Source organism: Ostrea edulis, chromosome 8, assembly GCF_947568905.1.
Source record: "Ostrea edulis chromosome 8, xbOstEdul1.1, whole genome shotgun sequence".
Lineage (NCBI taxonomy): Eukaryota > Metazoa > Mollusca > Bivalvia > Ostreida > Ostreidae > Ostrea > Ostrea edulis.
Window position 1 is genome coordinate 19,118,572 of NC_079171.1, and position 21,436 is coordinate 19,140,007.

At 34.0% G+C, this 21,436-nt stretch overlaps 1 protein-coding gene across 8 annotated transcripts in view; it reads right to left on the minus strand.

The window, feature by feature from the left end:
- The window catches only part of LOC125661909 (ras-related protein Rab-27B-like), a 52,959-nt gene extending 39,835 nt beyond the window's left edge, over nt 1–13,124 (minus strand). The window contains exons 1-2 of one of the 8 annotated variants that reach the window (XM_048894058.2): nt 9,972–10,062; nt 297–317 (exon numbers count right to left, since the gene is read on the minus strand). In XM_048894058.2, the coding sequence (XP_048750015.1) occupies nt 297–306 (10 nt within the window). In that variant the 5' untranslated portion in view covers nt 307–317; nt 9,972–10,062. The other 7 variants (XM_056147083.1, XM_056147082.1, XM_056147081.1 and 4 more) reach the window with 7 other exon arrangements.
- Nucleotides 13,125–21,436: the final 8,312 nt, after the last annotated feature.

Consider the following 21,436-nt stretch of genomic DNA (forward strand, 5'->3'; position numbering starts at 1 on the left):
TTAAATATCAAAATGCATAAATCCTCATTTGAACTTCATGAAGTCTCTAGATGTGTAGTCAGCGAGTGACAACAGAGCTGCAGATTCCTTAGAACTAATGCGAAAAAGAGGACACAATGATTTCTAACATAGTTAATAGGATTTCTTACACAGTAATAGAAATATACCAATCTCTTGGTCCAAATGTAACAAAACTCCCATTTCCATGAGTATACTTTAAATAAATCATGCAGTTTTAAAAACCCTTTACCTTAAAAAAAACAAATATTTAAAGAAAATAACTTCAGTTATCTTACCAGATTCCATTATGAAACAAGCTAAAAAAATTACATACCAAATAAAAGCAGTTATTGATTAATTTTATCATATGCAAATTACCACCGTTGTTTATGCAAATATGTACATCAAAGTGAAGTAACTAATTAATGATATTACACAAGTGACTGAATCCAGCATGCAGGGATGATTGATTTCCAATGGAATGATATTGCAACCAGCCTCAGAACTTCTGATATAAATAAATAATGGGATTTCAAAATTATAGCATTTTCGTTCATTATAATTAAAACTGGATCCATCATAACAAAAACACTGTCCACATGATATAGTATAGAAATGTCTAGGTGGATTGCATTATGTAGGTATATACACAATGAAAGCATGACCAGGGATAGTAGAAAACCCCACAATTCAATTCACCAAGACGTATTCCTTCTGTAAAATAGAAGCTCTGACTAACTCCATACAGAACAAAACTCTGGTATTGTATTATCATGAGTTCCTACATCACAAATTATAAACACTAAACTCAGAAAGTAAGGATTACCATTGACAAAACATTAATTGAATTAATGTAAGCACTGAAACATTCAGTAACATTCAAAGATCAAAGGAATGCAGTGCATGGTCATTATTCTACAATATCCCTTCATACGTATTAATTAACATGATTAATTGATTAGGAGAAAATTTATACATAAGCCCGATTGCACTTCAAGTTTTGCTAATGCAACAATAAAGTCAATGACTGATAATTCAATCTTATAATCATAAAAATCAATCAATATATATTGTAAAATAAATTCATAAATAACTGAGGAATATTTGTCATTCAGTATATAAACCAATCCTCTGCATTCCGAGTGTGATACACAATTACCCAAGTAGACATGGCATTAAAGCACAGACAAGTTTTACTTGAACTCCATTCAAACCAATTGATATAATCTGTCAACACCAAACTAAATACTTGAAATATATTTTTCAAAATAGATTTAGAATACCCCTAACATCTCACCTTTCTCGTCAGCAAAAACAATGTAGGCCGTTTCAGAAACTGACCTAGTGACCATGCAGTGGCCTAATTTTTAGCTATATCGAAAAACGATCAGCTGTATATTTCTGAGCCGTAGTAGAATAGAAATAAAATTCTTGTTTTCATGTATGATGAAGCGCTAGGATAACCTCCTTGGTTCCAAAATGTTGTTTGAAATACAAATGCCTCGGTTAACGCTATAGCTTGGCTTTTCTATTTCTCCATCTCAGAGGTTATCCTGCATTTACATACACGAAAACGCAATCATAATTTCTTATCATATCTACAATTGTATAAATAAATATAAAAACGGAACTGACCTTATGAGACTATTATATCCACTATGTGGTTCATTGATATCGGGGCATATTTGGAATAATATATTTATATATAGATGAAGATCAGAAAGACTTTCAACATTATTCAGGTTTCATCTGAATATATCGATCAAGTTACAGAATACACTAAATTTCCTTGACCTTGATATTTATCAATAACTATGGTGAAAATAAAAACTAAGAAAATGTTGGGATAAAATCATATCTACATGAGATCTATACACAAAGAGAGATGAGCAGAAAAATCGACATAATGACTCGATCCATTATTCCCTCTCCTAAACTTCTTCAGTAAGTCTCTGTGAGAGAATTTAACGCCATCAAAAATTTAAAACAAAATGACTAAATCCCTATGTGAACACATGTACCCAGGGTTAGAGCTAAGGTCGCTGTTAAAGTTAGGGTTACAGCTAGAATTACTGGTAAGGGTTGCAGAGTTTTTGAATTCTGTCAGTCCCACCGGCAAAACCGGTAAATATTTTTAAAGTTTGGTGTGTCTTTTTGTATATAATCAGTCCCAAGGATCTGCAGTAACATGTAAACAATAAATTTGGAACTTTAACCTCTTTATGTGCATGGTTTTTAAATGTAGTTGTGAAATCGACTAAATGTTTGAATCTGCGTATTTAAATGAGTAAATTCAAGCTCCTTTCTGATTTGGGATTGAGTACCAAACATTTATACCACAGTTGCAAACGAATGTAGACATTGCAAGTGCGAAATTAGATGATTTTCTTTTTACAATTTTCTGGATCATATTCAAATCATAAGTGGATATTGAAGGAAGCCACTAATGCATCATTAATTGTTACGTGAATTCGACTTAGTCAAGTGGACAGATGCATCAGTGAGATTTAATGGAATTCGGCATGCAGACCATTCTGGGTTGGGGCTCCTTTGCTGTTCATACAAATGTGTGCACCTTTGTAGCCCTTGGAGTCTGCTTATTCAATAATGCAATTGGAGCCACATGGATGACATTCAAACGGTCAAATTTACTATAGTATCTTCTCACGAAATCTTGAATATTATGGCTAATTTACATTAAATATTAGTTTGTTTTAAAGTTGTTTTTTTTTCTCATTTGTTTGTTGTTGGTTTTTTTTCATTTAAGTATAAACTAGTGACCCGTAAATATTTGTTCAAACCAGTAAATTTCATTAATTCACTAGTCCACATGACCTGTGAATTTTTTTTCATTTCAAAATCTCTGAGTTGCAGTTAGGATTACAGCTAGGGTTGCAGTTAGGATTACAGCTAGGGTTGCAGTTAGGATTACAGCTAGGGTTGCAGTTAGGATTACAGCTAGAGTTGCAGTTAGGATTACAGCTATGGTTGCAGTTAGGATTACAGCTATGGTTGCAGTTAGGATTACAGCTAGGGTTGCAGTTAGGATTACAGCTAGGGTTGCAGTTAGGATTACAGTTAGGATTACAGCTAGGGTTGCAGTTAGGATTACAGTTAGGATTACAGCTAGGATTACAGTTAGGATTACAGTTAGGTTTACAGCTAGGATTACAGTTAGGGTTACAGTTAGGATTACAGTTAGGTTTACAGCTAGGATTACAGTTAGGGTTACAGTTAGGATTACAGTTAGGATTACAGCTAGGATTACAGTTAGGATTACAGTTAGGATTACAGTTAGGTTTACAGCTAGGATTACAGTTAGGGTTACAGTTAGGATTGCAGCTAGGATTACAGCTAGGATTACAGTTAGGATTACAGCTAGGATTACAGCTAGGATTACAGCTAGGATTACAGTTAGGATTACAGTTAGGATTACAGCTAGGATTACAGTTAGGATTACAGTTAGGATTACAGTTAGGATTACAGCTAGGATTACAGTTAGGATTACAGTTAGGATTACAGTTAGGGTTGCAGTTAGGTTTATTTCAGTTTGCTAGTATTAAGAATTGGCCTATAGTAAGTGCAGGTTCTTGAAAAGTAAAAAATACTGAAGACAATATCAGACAGAAAACTTCAATCTGAATAGATCACCTCAGCTTTTTAGTTCTGGTTAGCTCAAATATCAATGCACTCTTAACGTAGTACTACACAACCCGTTTGTTTCCTAAAGGTTTTTATTACATGTGTGTTTTTGTTATAATGAGGATCATAGCCATTTTACAGAGGCCTCCAAAATCAATGTCACTATATGCATCTAGCTTGTTAACTTAGTAGATTATTCAGGAATAAAGAAGATGCTTAAACCTTTAATGTATTTTCACAGTATGAACCCCTGATAGAGTTATAGCCCCACTCTAAAATGTCGAACCCCTGGGCCTGTATACAGAGTTATTTTTGTCCCCTGTTATTTTCACCTTTCTACACATGCAGACAGTTTTGCCCCGTTTTGAATTCGCCCAGGCACAGCTAGTTCTGTTAAAAGAGAACAAAACAGTTTCGCTCAGATTTAATTTTGCCCACTGACAAGAGTGAAAATGGCAGAAATGAAACAGGGGTGAATATTTCCCTGTATACTGTAATGAAATCCGAAACTTTAATACATGGCTTCTATAGTTTTTACTCCAAATTGTACAGGAGTTGTGCAAAGCTTTTTAAAGAATTGTTCTATTTTCACTCATGACTGTATAATTATATGATCCATGGCGCCACCCCAGCCCTATAACTCTAATGACACAAGGCCATAAATTTCATGATTTTAATTTTAACGAAAAAGGAAGAAATTTTAAATAAAAATCACCATTTTTTTCATGATTTTGACCACCACACTTAAGGGTGCTACGTGTATATGGCCCATGAAATTCACAATTTTTGTTCTTCTTCCCATACTCATGATACCTAGTTACACGTATGAAAATCGGCTTTGTACTGTACAATAATGTACCTTCAGAAAAAGAATATTAGGTTCGTTTAAATGTTAAACACTACCTGAATCACACTAAAAAAAAGTAAAACTGTATCTCACAACATCAAAATAAAAAATGGCAACATACCTTGCTAAAAATGTTGTTAAATCTATTTACCAGTACATCCCATCCATTTAAAACAGTATGGTTGTCAGGTACGTCAATATTAGACACTCAAATATTAACATCAAACGAGTGCCTGAGAGCCAGGATGTAACAAAACATTACCATTGATAGGCACTGGTTCTCTGTTGTCACATCAGAGCAGTGTAAAAATCAATCCATCAATGTCGAGTTTGTCACCCAGTGGTTTACAGTTATCAAGCTTAACACACTTGCTGACGACTCTGGCCCGCGACATTTAATGAGGATATTCAACAATGCTAGACACTGTCCTCATCAGGACAAAAATTGATTTTTTTTTTTTTATCTTTGGTTTTTTAGAGGGCATTTATTACTCTGGGGTCCCAAATAACAATACCCTATAGGCTATTTTGTGATCTTTAGCAATAAAGGCAAGATTGATATATTTAAATATATTCCCAAATTAATTGTTTGTGTTTCTGTTTGTTATTAAGTTCTATTTTTAATTTGTAATTTATTGATTCCAGTACTTTAAATGATGGTAAAAAAACTTATGCTATTTGATTTGCGTGGTATCACCCAGTACATGGTTTGATTTGAAATATCAAACCAATGCAAAGATATGTTACTAATTTATGAAATAATTATTGCAATAAGTCATAACCCAGGAAATCTCAGGTGATCGACTTACAGAGGTAAATTTGAAAGTAAACTTTTATGTACAAATAAAACATATAATTAACTGTTGACAGATTCAATCAAATTAATAAATTACATGCTATAATGATTGGAGAATTTGTATCATTTAGTACTTCTCATATTACAGTGCTTTTCTTAAATAGTAGCATATATCATGACCATGATACTAATTCATTCATATATATTTATATTGCAAATCACATTTTTCTCTATGAACCAACCAATTTTAGGACGCGCCATAATCCATTCATATTGACTATGAACAAATTATGAACTAGTTTAAAGCACGCGATTGAGAGAGCGTAATGATTTGAAGAAAGAAAAAAAAAACATGTATTAGGCCTACAAAGATCTCGCAAAGTCATACCTCGGATTAAGATTGTGAACTTACATGGATTACCATCCAAATCTTGTGGTCTCCTAGCTCCAGAATACAGAGCACCGTGCAATGTTGATAAAAGGCAGGGTAAGACGAAGTGTGACGTCATGTCTATGGTTTGACGTATGTCACAATACGACTGTGACATAGGTGGATCTTAGGAGTTTATTTTATGCAACAAAATACTTCCTAACTTATACAAGCAATGTAAAAAAAAAAATGGTGTAAATGAATATACTTTAATATAAGAAAAGAACATCACTTTTGAGCTGTTCATGGTCAATATGAATGGATTTGGATTTAATGCAAATTGCCTCAAATCCAAATCCATTTATACTGACCATGAACATCTCAAAAGTGATGTTCATTTCTTAATAAAAACTAAACTTTATTAAATTTTAGCTAAAATAAAAAGGACACATAAAGTGAACTTCCAAACATTTATGAAAACAGACATTCAAACAATCTAAGTATCTAACCATTTAACATGTCTCTAATTTGTATCTAACTTGTATCTAACAGTTTAACTTGTATCTAACTTGTATCTAACAGTTTAACTTGTATCTAACTTGTATCTAACAGTTTAACTTGTATCTAACTTGTATTTAACAGTTTAACTTGTATCTAACAGTTTAACTTGTATCTAACTTGTATCTAACAGTTTAACTTGTATCTAACTTGTATTTAACAGTTTAACTTGTATCTAACTTGTATTTAACAGTTTAACTTGTATCTAACAGTTTAACTTGTATCTAACTTGTATCTAACAGTTTAACTTGTATCTAACTTGTATCTAACAGTTTAACTTGTATCTAACTTGTATTTAACAGTTTAACTTGTATCTAACAGTTTAACTTGTATCTAACTTGTATTTAACAGTTTAACTTGTATCTAACTTGTATCTAACAGTTTAATTTGTATCTAACTTGTATCTAACAGTTTAACTTGTATCTAACTTATATCTAACAGTTTAACTTGTATCTAACTTGTATCTAACAGTTTAACTTGTATCTAACTTGTATCTAACAGTTTAACTTGTATCTAACTTGTATTTAACAGTTTAACTTGTATCTAACTTGTATCTAACAGTTTAACTTGTATCTAACTTATATCTAACAGTTTAACTTGTATCTAACTTATATCTAACAGTTTAACTTGTATCTAACAGTTTAACTTGTATCTAACTTATATCTAACAGTTTAACTATAAGTATCTAAGGCCAAAATTAAAATTAAGTTTGTTTCCCCATACCCGACCGACCCGATTAAAATCCACCGACTGAAATAATTTTATCGCCAAAATCGCAGAGTTTTTTCTTTCTTTTCGTTTCGCTCAAAAGTTCGTTTATTTAGTTTCGTTTCGTCGTATGATCCGTAATCTTAGTAGTCTATAAAAATCGTTGTTGCCAGCGCGTTTGAAACAATCGAAAAATACGTTTGTAATTGGAATTCAATTTAGAAAGCGATATTTATTATGGACATGGATACGGCCTGCATACTGGTAAAAGAAAATTTGTACAGGAAGAATTCTTCGGCATTTGTGTCACAGCGGCCGCGAAGTGCGGCAACAAAAATACAACAATATGTAAAACTGGGATCTTCGAATATTCTGTGGACTGTACTTGGGATGATGTCTACCACGACATCACAACTGATTCGGACTTTCGTCCCCACAAAACTGATGTTGTTGAGGTAGTGGTGTTCCAATCATCGATTATAATCGAAAATCAGTTGATTGTTGGCAAATTCTAAGCGCTCGATAATGAAAATTTTATTCCAATTAAAGGGTATTTAGATTTTGTTTTCTCAGCGACTGTAGTTTTTGAAGAATATTCCTGCCGTGACTTATCTAGTAACCTAAAAGTTTTTTCTATCATAATGACGGCGCACACGAAATCGGAAGTATCCATACACGGGGAATAAAGTATGTCAGATACTGAGATAGACTTACTTTGATTCAGGTATATAAACGAAGGACCATTGATCAAAGAGAATCTTGATACTAGTAAATCCATGTGCGAATTACGCAGATAAAAACCACTTTTAAGGGCCACTGTTACTCTGCACGTGCGTATCATGTTTCAGTTGGTGACAATAGATCTGTTTTATTTTTGGTTTTTAATAAAATGAATTTCTTTCCTTATTTTGCTTTGCTGAATGTTAATCATATTCTAATTATGCCGGACCATCGTCAGTTAATGAACTGTAACTTTGATATACGGGGATATAACTGAAGCAAACGATATCCATTTTGGGCGACTTTTATATATATGTAATTAAAAGAATAACAAATAAACACAGAAAATATTCACTTACACTCTCTCAGCTATAGAAACAACAAATATGAACGTGGATAATATTTATTTACACTTTTTCAGTAGTTGAATTAACTTTAATCATTATATAATTTCTCTGTCCGATTATAATCGATAATTAGTTACAGTAAACCAATCATCGATAATGAAATTCTCACCGATTCCCATCACTAGTATTTATCTGACAAACTTGATGGAACTACAACTTTTTCCCATGACATGTATGAAGGCCTTCATGTAGTGAAAGACTTAAACAAGTGTCTCAAATATGTGATATTCAAAGTAACATTGTTCTGAATATATATATATATATATATATATATATATATATATATATATATATGTACTGTACCTACAGAAACATTTCATTATCTAACTTGTATGGCCTTTAGGTCTTAATGATATCTAGTCAACACACAAAAGACATTGAATTTGAGATTATTACTTTATTTAGTAGCCTCATTATACATGTATGTTGAAGTGATATTAACAAACAATTTCTAGTCAGAAAAAATCCTCTTTGCTCGGTGTTCAGTGTCAAATTTTATACTTTAAAGTATTTGATTCATGTTTTGAATTTTTACTAGTCAAAAAATACTCGGGGCTATATTTACTTGAATAGCCCTTTTTCAAAGTTTTCTAGTCATGCTAGTCACTCATAACTTGTTCATATGTTGTATTAGTACCAATAAATGATTTGTTTGTCTGTTTCTTGTGTGTTTGATAAATTTCAGGAATTTCATAGTTTGAGGGTTTTTTTGCAGCATTACTTCATATATATTTAGGACCTAAAGTTTTCGTGGAGTTAGGCCAAAATGGCCTATAATTTTCATATCATTTAGGCCCTCTATCCTATCAACTTGCATTCAAATCTGAACCACTGTATGCTAACTATGCTTGCCTTCATTCAATGGACAGGTCTATAACAGGTTGGGAACACTTCCCCTATAGCAAGATATTCTTGCTAAAACGCGATTATCCCTCTTTAGCGAGAAATAAACATTACCACAAACAGGTGTTTTGGCGTCTTTATTGAAAATAATGGTAAATCCCGTGCAACGCTGAATAAGTGCGACACACACTCAACATGATGCGAATTGTTTCTATAAAATTGACAACATAGTCATGAAATTGCATATCAAAGTTGCTGCGTAAGAGGGAAGCAGTCTGAAATCCAATACACATCGTGAGTGTTTTTGTTTTGATTCATATATTTGCAGAAGTATCAGACATTTTAGCACTTTTTCTTCTTTTCACGTGAATCCCGAAAAGATGTACTCCGCGGGTGTTTTTCTCGGTTATACGGGATATATTTACTCTCGCTATAGAGAGATAATCGCGTTTTAGCGAGAATATCTCGCTATAGGGGAAGTGTTCCCAACCTGTATAAAGTTGATCGTTGCATTCACCAGGTTGGGAACACTTCCCCTATAGCGAGATATTCTCGCTAAAACGCGATTATCCCTCTCTAGCGAGAAATAAACATTACCATAAACAGGAGTTTTGGCGTCTTTATTGAAAATAATGGTAAATCCCGTGCAACGCTGAATAAGTGCGACACGCACTCAACATGATGCGAATTGTTTCTATGAAATTGACAACATAGTCATGAAATTGCATATCAAAGTTGCTGCGTAAGAGGGAAGCAGTCTGAAATCCAATACACATCACGAGTGTTTTTATTTTGATTCATATATTTGCAGAAGTATCAAACATTTAAGCACTTTTTCTTCTTTTCACGTGAATCACGAAAAGATGTACTCCGTGGGTGTTTTTCTCTGTTGTACGCAATATATTTATTCTCGCTAGAGAGGGATAATCGCGTTTTAGCGAGAATATCTCGCTATAGGGAAAGTGTTCCCAACCTGTTCACACTGAACTTTATCGGCGAAAGAAATATGCCAGAGATTTTGCAAACAAAATATGATGGAAGTTTCTAAAGACAGCTAAAGTATAAATAAATGCAATTTACCTGCGCTGTTGTGCTCTATTTGTCGTAAAAATATGTTGCCATTTGGCGACAATCTCTTGGCGAGCGTAAACCGTAAAGTTTGCAAATCCGACACGTCAAACCGGATATTGAGAAAGTACACTAATCGTGGCGCAAAAAATCCGATATGACTCAGTCAAAATCCGGAGTAAAAAAGTACAGAAAGAAAGAAAGGTTAATACCATCATATGATACCCGTCACTGAATATTCAATATTCATTTTGTACAAACCAGCAGGCAAGAGAAGTGGACAGAGATTTATATTAGACTCAGTGGTGGATTTAAGCCCCCCTAACATTTTCAAATTTAAGGTAAATCGTGGTCTCATGTTTAGAAAAAATGTAAACGATAAAAGAAGCAATAATTTCCTCTATTCTCGGAGAATTAAAATTTAATGACAAAATCTTTTGAATTATTTTTATTGGGAAAACTTACATTTTTTTCCCCTTAAAATTTGCGTAATTTTATTAATTTCACCTTACTAGAAATGACAGAAAACAATAAAAATGACTTCATAGGAGACATGTTTCAAGCCCTATAAAATCTGTAAAATCCAGGGCTTCCTGGGGCTTTGCCACCTGGGCCCCCACCAGGGCTTCGCCCTGGACCCACTGAGGGTCTCAAGGCGGCTCCAGACCTCCTGCCTCATAAAGTTGCGCCCCCTAACCGCAACGTACTCCTGGATCCGCTCCTGATACTATACATTATTAACTAATAAAACAGACTATAGAAACTCTTCAATTTCAGGAAATAGAATATTGTGCCATGAAAGTCATCATTTGAACGGAAATTTTAGTAGTCTTGATCATCAAGACGCATCGATTAGTTCGCGAAGCGTCGTCTGATAAAGTCTGGATGATCGAGACTAAAATTTTAGTGGACATTTTTAATATGACCGGGACTATATTAATTGATAGTCAAATTTAACTTATTTGAAGCGAGCGGCAATGTTACAGTACTCAAATGTACCTAGGTGCACATTAATTTCCAGACATGAATTATGAAGTCAGTCCAGCCGAGCAGAATCTCAGCCGAGATTAATCGTGTAAAATTTTAACTGACACATCTACAACCGTTTGTTATGTAGGCTAAATTATAAATATAACAAATCGTTTCAGTATATAGTCTTTAACAACATTTTTTGAAATTGGAAGAGGCTGTCGTCAAGGTGATACTGTCTCACCATAACTATTTAATCTATGTGTTGAAATTATGGGACATATGCTTCGTCAAAACAGTAATATCTGGGACAGGAAAATAGGTAAAGAAAAAAATTGTCTTTTGCAATATGCTGATGACACTGTTCTCTTTCTCGATGGGTCTGAAAAAAGTCTGAAATCTGCTCTTGATCTTCTATTTCAGTTTTCAAAATTCTCTGGTTTAAAGCCAAACATTTCTAAGACCTAGGCCATTTGGATAGGTTTTAAAGCTTATTCTACTGACACTTTGAATAACAACTCTGGAATACAATGGACCACAGAGCCTTTTAATATATTAGGTATAAAATATACAGCAGATTTACAAGATGTAGAGCAGCTGAATTTTGATGAGAAATTGGCAAATATCCATAAAGAAATTATTCAATGGTCAAAAAGATATATTACTCCAATTGGTAAAATTACAATTATAAAAAGCTTATTGCTCTCTAAGATCACACACCTCTTCTTATCTCTCCCTAGACCCAACACATTATGGATAAAAGAATTAGAAAAATCTCTTTTTTTCAATTTATTTGGGGAGGAAAAAATTATAAAATAGCAAGGAAAACAATGCAGTTGGCAGTGGCGTAGCTTCCATTGAGGCAACCGAGGCAGCTGCCTCGGTAAAAAAAAAAAAAAACACACCTTTTACGTTGTTAAAATGTCGATAGCTTCTGCTATAGACCCCCTGCCTCGGTAATATTCGAACCCAAGCTACGCCTATGGTTGGACTTGGGTAGAGGTGGATGTAGAATGATCAATTTAGACATCTTATCAAATCTCTTAAATTAACTTGGATAAGGCGATTGCTCAGCAAAAACTCGGCATGGTCAAGCTTATTCTCAGAAATTACACAATGTAATATCTCACATCTCTTTCAATACGGAGCAGACTACTCTAGGTAAAAAGATTTCTCTACCAGTAATATTTTTTTGGAAGGAAACTTTACTTTACTTTGCTTATTTTATCAATATTGTTCAACTTAAAAACTTGCATGAAGTTCTTCTTGAACCCTTAAGGTGCAATGATAAAATTAAGATACAAAATAAAACAACCTTTTATAAGAAACTGTATGACAAGGCTTTCCATTTTGTCTCAGACGTATTAGATAAAGATGGTGATTTCATTAAGTCTGAACATATCTGCAATGAAAATTTGTTAAGATACCCTTTACTTATTATGAAGAAAGCAATACTGAGATCTTGGCCGGATGTTCGACATCTGACATTAAACCAAACCTTAAAACCCTATCAGTCCATAGCTATTAAAATATTAATTAAGTATGGTTCCACGTAAAAATCAGGCAAAACCGCATTTTCGTGATAAGTCCATGTTCACGAAATGAACCCAAACTTAGCATACTAACTCACCGTAATATGTTTAGCAAATATACAAAGTAGTTTTGATTTATTTCGCCTTGTTCCAAAACTATGGACAGATAATTATGAACATGGAGAATTCACGCTCAGTGCAAATCTATACAAAACACTACTTGTAATCCCTTTGAAATCTAAAAACAGCAAAGCGGGTATGAAAATATATCATTATATAACATTAAACAAATAAAAAATGCATGCTCTGAAATAAATATTTTTTTTGAAAGTTTCAATATAACATTTTAAAACCTCTCTAAATGTTTCGATTTTAATGCAATTTCGGTTATCGTTCTTGAATTTAACCTCGATGATCGCTAGAGGCGCTGCGTTGTCAACACACTAAGTGCGCGGAATATGGCGGATCCAAAACTGAATGCCGTGTAGGACAATATTCCGACAGAGTGTGATCTACCCTCAAGCCTCATCTAAAGGAAACGAATATATAAATTTACCTTCGGAGAGTGTCAGAAATACATTGATGCATATGCCGTCACTGAAGATAGAACGTGTGTGGAGCAGCCGACAACGAAGACCGAGCAACATTTCTTATATGACATGTCACCAAGTCGGCGCATTACGGTAATTTCAAGTGGTGTGATTTACATATTTAATAAGTCAAAATTCGCAATATTTATTATTACTAGCATAAAAATCATAACGAATGTTGTATTATACAATGTAGCATTGTATGAGACGACTGTGTACAGATGACACCCCCTCCCTTGTTTCAAAAAGTCATACTTTCAACAGTAACGCTATGATATGTTTTAGGCCTAGGCTAATCGACGGCATGTTTCATTTGTAATTGTCTGCAATAATAGCAGACATTTTCGTATCCTCCACACAAACGCCTCTTGTCTCAGATAGAAATCTAGATTATGCCTAACTGAGGATCAGTAGGAGTAGGTATCATTTCAAAAGAGTGTGGTTTTATGTACTACATGTAGATTTCAGTCGAATTTGCATATAAAAATTTAAGACATGATATGACTTTTTGAGATGCAATGCATAGTTTATAATGTATTCCTCCTCATTTCAAATCACAGATAGTCAAGTGGTAAGGTATCTGGATTAGTATGCCGAAGGTACCGGGTTCAAATCTCATCATGGATTGGATTTTTTTCTTCAATTTATTTTATATACACATCATTGTTTTTTCCTTCAATGTATTCTATATAAACACACACAAATTTTTTAAATATTATTTCATATGCACAAAATCATTTCTTTTAGTGGTCACCATTCAGCTCTTGACAAATCGGAATTCATATTTTAAAAACATATGCATACTATTAGACATATCAAAGAAAATATTTAGGGTCTGTAGTTTTTTAAAGAATTCCATTTTATTGTAAAACAATTCATAATGTTGATTATAAATCTTCATATCAATCAATAAGTTGAGTCTTCTTGACATTTTTATTAGATATCTATTATATTACTATTTAAAGTCTGCCTCAATTTGATATGGTCATGGGGACTGGTCAATGCATGGGTTCTTGAATTTATATTTCTAATAATAATATATAAATATAACAAAGATCAAGTCATTTAGCTAATGTGTATTTCTTTAAAGTTTTCATACCAGCACAGAGTGCTTGAAAAGTGTCGGTAATGTCGGATTATCCGATAAAAGTAGTAAATGTCCGACACAAGTTACTTAATTGTCGGTCCTGATGGCCGATATAAGATCGGGATCGAAGTCCGTTTTTTACCGGGGAAAATGGCGGCCATGTGGTCCATAAATTTTCAAATCGATGCTAAATCCGGCAACACATTGAAACTTCAACGTGATGAATCAGTTGTGAGGAACTACGAGGAGAAGAGAAACCGATTGTATCTCTGCCTGGCAATCTGGGAGACAATGGCTTTTGTTTGCAGTGATTTTACCTACTGCTTGGTGACACAATCTGCTCAAAGTCGAAACTGACGAAAGACCAGCTACACCCGGGCAAAAGTGAGAGAAAAAGTAGTTACAACGATTGCAGAGGAAGATGAGCAGTTGAGAGGAATATACAGGATAGAGAGAGAAATGGAGGATGAGGGAGAAGTCGAGGGTGAGAGAGAAATAGAGCAAGAAAGTGACTCAGACAGTGAAAGTGAGGAAGATTCATTCAGAGTGTATTAAGGAAGATGAGAAAGGCCATGAAAAGATAATTTATAAATGTATAGCCGAGATGGAGATTGAATATAATTACACATGTAGTTGATTTTAAATAAGATTTATGAAAACCTCAAAAGCGATGCATTTTTATCTGGACTGACAAAATTTTGTTTGGGCTGACACTATTTCTAACAGTGTCAGACCAAATGTCTGACACTTCAAAAGTAATTTCAAGAACTCTGCCAGCATCATGGAGAGTCATTACTATCACTACATGCATTGGAAACCTCTGTGGTAAATACATAACTGTAAATACATGTAGCACATATGTACCAATGAATCTACAGTGTAAATGTTTTATAAACCTCAAACTTGGTAGAGCAGTATTATATAATAATCCTGATATACAAGCACTATATGACCCCTTCTGATAATGAGGTCAAAGTCAACCAACCCCCAACCCACCATTATAGGAAAATATTGGTCACTCAGAAACCAGACTCAAAACCTGATACAGCTGTTGCCCTGACTAGTACCTGAACCTACTTGTCACTGATTTAGAATATTTGGAACACCTTCTCAATGCCATATACAAGTTTCTTTAAGCATTTCTTGTTTTCAAAAGTTTTATATGCTGTTTTAGTATTTTATTCTTTCTAACTACATGTATAATTTAAATATCAATGTGTACTATGACTACTAGGCTCTGAGGTGTGTACTTTATTTTTTAATTGAAATTTTTATGATATAAAATGTTCAAACATTCTCAAAAACTAGAGAAATATATATTATACATGTATATTGAGGAGAGAAAAATAAGTAAATTCTTGTGTCCTGAAAATCAGTGTCTATCTTATTGTATTGTAGGTGCAAAACCCAAGGACATACTTAAAGTGGTAAGAGGAGGAAAATCAATCAAACCAAGTGAAAGTACAAGACACTATTACAAAAGGAAAGCAAAGGAGTCCATAAATTCAATGTTGAACATCAAGACAGTCTAAAATATTGAATCCAAACAAAATATCAAAACTTTATGAAGAAATAAATGACAAATTGTCATATAAACATGAAAGCATTCTTATATATGGTGTTTATTCAAATTATTTCAACTGAAATTTCTAATGTACCTAAATTCGAAAGGGAAACAACTTATGAAAAAATTAAACACCAATGGGTTGAATTGTGTAATGAAGTTGTGTTGACATGCAAAAATACATGTATAATGTGATGCACCATAGAATAGCTCAAATGGTCTATTTTATGCAAGTTTTGGGCTCTTCACCCACCCCTTTTTGGATGGAGAAGGTAAATACACGAGTCACAACCCCTCCATTCCCACCCTTATATTTTTTTCTGGATCTGCCTCCGTTTTGTAAATATGTTCGTAACAAATATATTTCTGTGCTCATTTGTTCCTTTATCATGTTTATGCCTTGTTTGGGGTTACACTTTTAAAAAAGTATGACTTTGAAATAAAATTTTTAAGCTTCAAAGAACTCTTCTGTGTACATTTTTCAGTATACAGTTTATAAAGGATCTAAACTTACAAGTTGCAACTGTTAAAAAATCTTATAGATAATGGAATGTATTGATGAAATAATTAAGAATTCATTTTCAATTCACTTTACAGACACTAATATCTACATGGATTATGTAAAACAGTTGTTTTGTCATCTGAAAGCAACCTGTAATCATACTTGGTAAAAGATAGTGCCATAAACATGATAAATGAGTCAACTTACATTTTTTAAACTACATTATTGAATTTTAAAACAATCCCATTTCTACATTACATGTATTTTCATGAAATTATATAAAGTCAATATAAACTGTCCAAATTTTACAATATTAATGACACAAATGTCTGCAGTTTCTGTTCTTATTTTTATTTTTTCCTGAACAAACATATATATTATACGACTGTAAAAACGTACATTTCACTAAAAGTTTTTGTTCCATTCTTACAAAGGATTCATAAGGAAATCAAGTGCTAAAAAGTTTATTTTAAAATTTGAGCCATATCATGTTTCTAGAATTGTTAGCCAAAGTTTTAAATGTCCAGATGCTTTGTAATAAATGTTTTAAATTTCATATTACACAGACCAAAAATGAATTCAAAATGATTTTTCAAATAAAAGATATTTTCAATGAATTATTTAGGGTAAAACACAAAAGTTGATAAATTATGTCTTAATGTTTTATCATAGGATTCCCTTGAACATGTTCAATGTATTTTCAGTTTTGTTTTTCTAAAGATATACGTTTTAAAAGAACATGGACATTCATTCTCTTTACTTGAGACTATAATGCCAATCTCTTGTCATTCGAGCAACCTACAACGTACGTCGTTGACCAGCCTCACAAGAGTTGTTGATAGGTGAATTTCAAAATGAAAAACAATTGCCAACCAAGCATTTTTTCTTTAATCTGTTGATTACCCACACACTCACAACTATCCAGCCAAAAATACTTGCAAGTTAAACTCGCCATTCAGTGCAAAATATCCTATAAAGACCGGTCTAATAAGTTGTTTACAAAAACCTGAGGAAATCTGAAAGAAATGGGTTAATAATAAATGGACTTTCGATCCCGACCCAAAATGCTATGCATCGTTTCTTGCATTATGGTATGTAAACACATAAAGAAGATCATTTTAGATATTTATAAATATGATAATTACTAGAACATGACAGAAAAGTGTACTTGTTGAACAGTTTGTAAGTAGAAGAAAACTTAAAAACATGAAAATATATTATTTTCCCGCCATTTTTCACAATCTTCATATATTTTTTTCCGAGTACAGTAAAAACTTTCAAAAAAAATATTAAGTAAAAATTATTCAATAGCATGTACTTTATCTGTCTAATTATAAAACTTTTTTGAAAGTGTTTGCTGTTTCGAGAAAAATGGTCTTAAAGTTGGAATGTTTTTCCGTTAGAAAATCCTTTCGTTAACTACAGCAACGGTTACCATGGTAACACATAACAAATACTCACTATGACAACAGAAATTCGTAAACAGTAGCCTTCTTCTTCATTTTATATAAGCCATTTGAAAATGTATGATCTTTTCATTTAACAAAACCTTTAAGAATATATAGCATTTTTATGAGTCAATTTTGGTCAAAACATGGGCATTCTATTTTTAGTAACACAGCTCTGTGAAGGTGCGTCATATGAAAAAAATATTATCACCGAATGATTTCCTATAAACAATGTTACTATATATATAAGTATCGGCTCGATCCCTGACGGTCGACTTATCACCCTCTGCCTGATTTTTACATGGAACCATACTTAAAGATAAAAAAAAAAAGAAGATCTAGAACTGTATACGACTATCTTAGTAACGGAGGAGAATATAGACCAATATGTGAATCAAAATGGGAACTTGACCTAGATCTACCATCTACATTTAATTGGAAAAAAGTATATAGAAATATGATGTTTACCACTAAAGACACTGGACTGATATGGTTTACATACAGAATAATACACCGAATTATAGGTATGAATAATTATCTGCATAAGATAAAAATTTTAGATAACAAGGCTTGCTCCATCTGTTCGGAAGAACCAGAAACCATTATACATTTATTTGTTAACTGTCCATTTGTTGCCAGAATTTGGTCATGCCTGTCTTTTGGGATATTACAAAAGACAGGGAAAATAGTGCAATTTGATTCACAAACAATAATATTTGGTCTATTGACTGAACATGAAAATATTATTAATCTTATTACTATGTTAGTCAAGAGATGTATATTTTCATTCTCTATAAAAGGTTTACCTTTTACATTTAATGATATTTTAGCATATTTACAATTATACTATTCACATGAACAAAGTCTTTTTAACACAAAGGTGGTCAAAATGGAAATGCCTTTTTGAATAACTTCATTTTTTAAATGATTTAATTGCTGTTACTTTAAAATACTACTCATGTTATTATTAATTATTCTTTCAAACTGTGAATGCAAGGATGAAAGCTGCCTTATATGTTTATAAATGTTTTGAAAAGATATTTTAAAAAAAAAAAAAAAAAAAAAAAAAACCCCATTTTTTGCATAATTATTTTGTGATAATTTGTGATTTGGTTCTGTCCTCATTACGTAATTAGCAAATGAATGTAATGACTCATTTTCCCCTATGAATCGTGATGGTATATTCATCGCAATTTCCGGGGGGGGGGGGGGGGGGGGTCACGTGATGGTCGCTATCTAACATCGTCACGAATATGACGTACGTCATGAATGCTCTCCTATTTACGTCTACAATACAAGGGCACATCTAGATGTAGAAGTAGGCCTAGCTGTTGATAAGTATTCTTAAAGACATGCACCCGAGAATAAATGCTCCCTCTGTCAAATGGGTGAGAATTGGGTATAGTCAGGGGCGTATCAAGGATGATGTCTCGGTGCAAAGTATACTGACTTCTATATCATACTTTTCTGATCACCCCATGTCCTTGAATGAATACAAGAAACATCTTTATTTCGAAGGGAACTGCGCATCAATCTATAGTAGCACCATTACATGTACATATATGTTTTGTACTCTATATACTTACTTACTAACTGTCCATTATGCCAAATGACATGTGGGGCAGCAACAAAGGTTCGCCACTTCTACCTGTCCTTGGCTCGCCACTTCTACCTGTCCTTGGCTCGCCACTTCTACCTGTCCTTGGTTCGCCACTTCTGCCTGTCCTTGGCCAGATTTTGTAGGCTTCCCCATGAGTGGTCAAGTTGGCTCATTTCCGACTCAATGGTACGTCGCCACGTTATCTTATAGGTCTTCTTCAGTGTCGCTTTCCTTCTGGTGTCCAGAAAAGGGCTGTGTTTAGTATGTCTTGTTGATCTTTTCTTCAGACGTGTCCAATCCATCACCATCCCTCTGATGTTGTTCATGCCTTCCTGATTACATCGTTCCGTGGGGATCCGGGTTAGAATAGGTCCTCAGTACCCCTTGCTTGTCGTAAGAGGCGATTAAATGGGGCGGTCCTTCGGATGAAACCGCAAAAACCGAGGCCCGTGTCACAGTAGTTGTGGCACGATAAAGATCCTTTCCTGCTCAAAGACCGTAAGCGCCGAACATAACCTTTGGGCCTAAATTTTGCAGCCCTTACCGGCAATGGTGACGTCTCCATATGAGTGAAATATTTACGAAACGTCCCGTTAAACAATATACAATCAATCAATCGAAATTTTTAAAAATAAGATAGATATATTGTAATGTACAGAATACACTCTATTCATGTGTACACGGGTACACAAGGCTGTGGTGACTGTAACCTATTTGTTTATATATTTATCTATCAAATCGATATAATTTAGATCGAAATTTTGTGAAAAAGATACATTGTATACTTATTCTTAACTGCATCGTCGGAAACCCACGGTCGGTCAACCGACCGTGGGTTTCCGACGATGTCTTTGAAGATATTTAAAATTTGATAAGTCCAGTGGCGGATTTAGAGGGGGATGCAGCGCCCCCCCCCCCCCCCCCCCCTAAAATTTTCAAGTTTAAGGTAAATCGCGGTATCTTGTTTCGGAAAATGTACTAAACGATAAAAGAAGCAATGATTTCTTCCACTCCCGGAGAAATAAATGACAAAATCCTTTGATTTCTTGAATTACTTTATTGGGAGAACCTAATTCTTTCCAAAAGCCCCTTAAAATTTGGGTCATTTTATTACTTTCACCTTATTAAAATGATAGAAAATAGTACAAATGACTTAATAGGAGGAATATTTCAAGCCCCATAAAATCTGTAAAATCCAGGAGCTTCCGGGGGCTTCGCCCCATGGTCCCCCACCAGGGCTTCGCCCTGGATCCACTGCCTCGTAAAGTGGCGCCCCCCCCCCCCCCGTAACCACATTTCCTGGATCCGCCCCTGAAGTCGGACACTATCGACAAAGAATTCATTAAAATCACATGGGGAAAAATATGGAATCAACCCAAAATATCCGTAAAGTTGATTTATACTTATTGTGTGATCAAATGATAGGGATTAAGGTTAGCGTACATTATAAGAGAAAAAGTTTTTGGGCTATCCGGTTTTGTAATTCTAACAGAACCGGAAACGGATAGATAATTTAAAAATGAAGAAGGGGGAGTCTTGCTGTCATTTTGGGGGAATTCTATATTGATGCACCGTTTCTTCCTTGGGGGGAATTCTATGTCGGGTCCATTTTTCCTTGGGGAGATTCTATATAGGGGATACTACAACATCGGGATTATTCTGAATCCAATCGGATAAATTCGCCCTTTCTCATCGCATGCTCCCTTTTTCGTAGCATGCAAGAGAAAAGGGCGAGGCAATCCGATTGATCTGGATTATCCCGATGTTCGTGTATATGTTTATAACAATTTTGAATTAGTTTTCTCACTGACGATAGGGAGATCCTACACTTATACATGTTGATGAAATGAACTTGTTGATTTAGTGTTGCTTTTATTTGAAATTGTTATATAACATATGTCATGTTCATCATGTTATCGGCATCGGACAACATAACACCCCGGAGCTTCTGGGCAAACATTCTGGTATGTCGCCCTCGAAGTCATGTAATATTTCACACAAAGTGGCCTGCATCATCCCAACGTTAGTGTATGTTCCACAGAAAATGGGAGGAGTATACACAAACGTCTGGACACGAGAATTTTTCACTCATATGGAGACGTCACCATTGCAGGGCTGCAAAGCGCTTACGGTCTTTAAGCAGGGAGGGACCTTTAGATTATGCCGGTTGGTTGTTTGTATATTG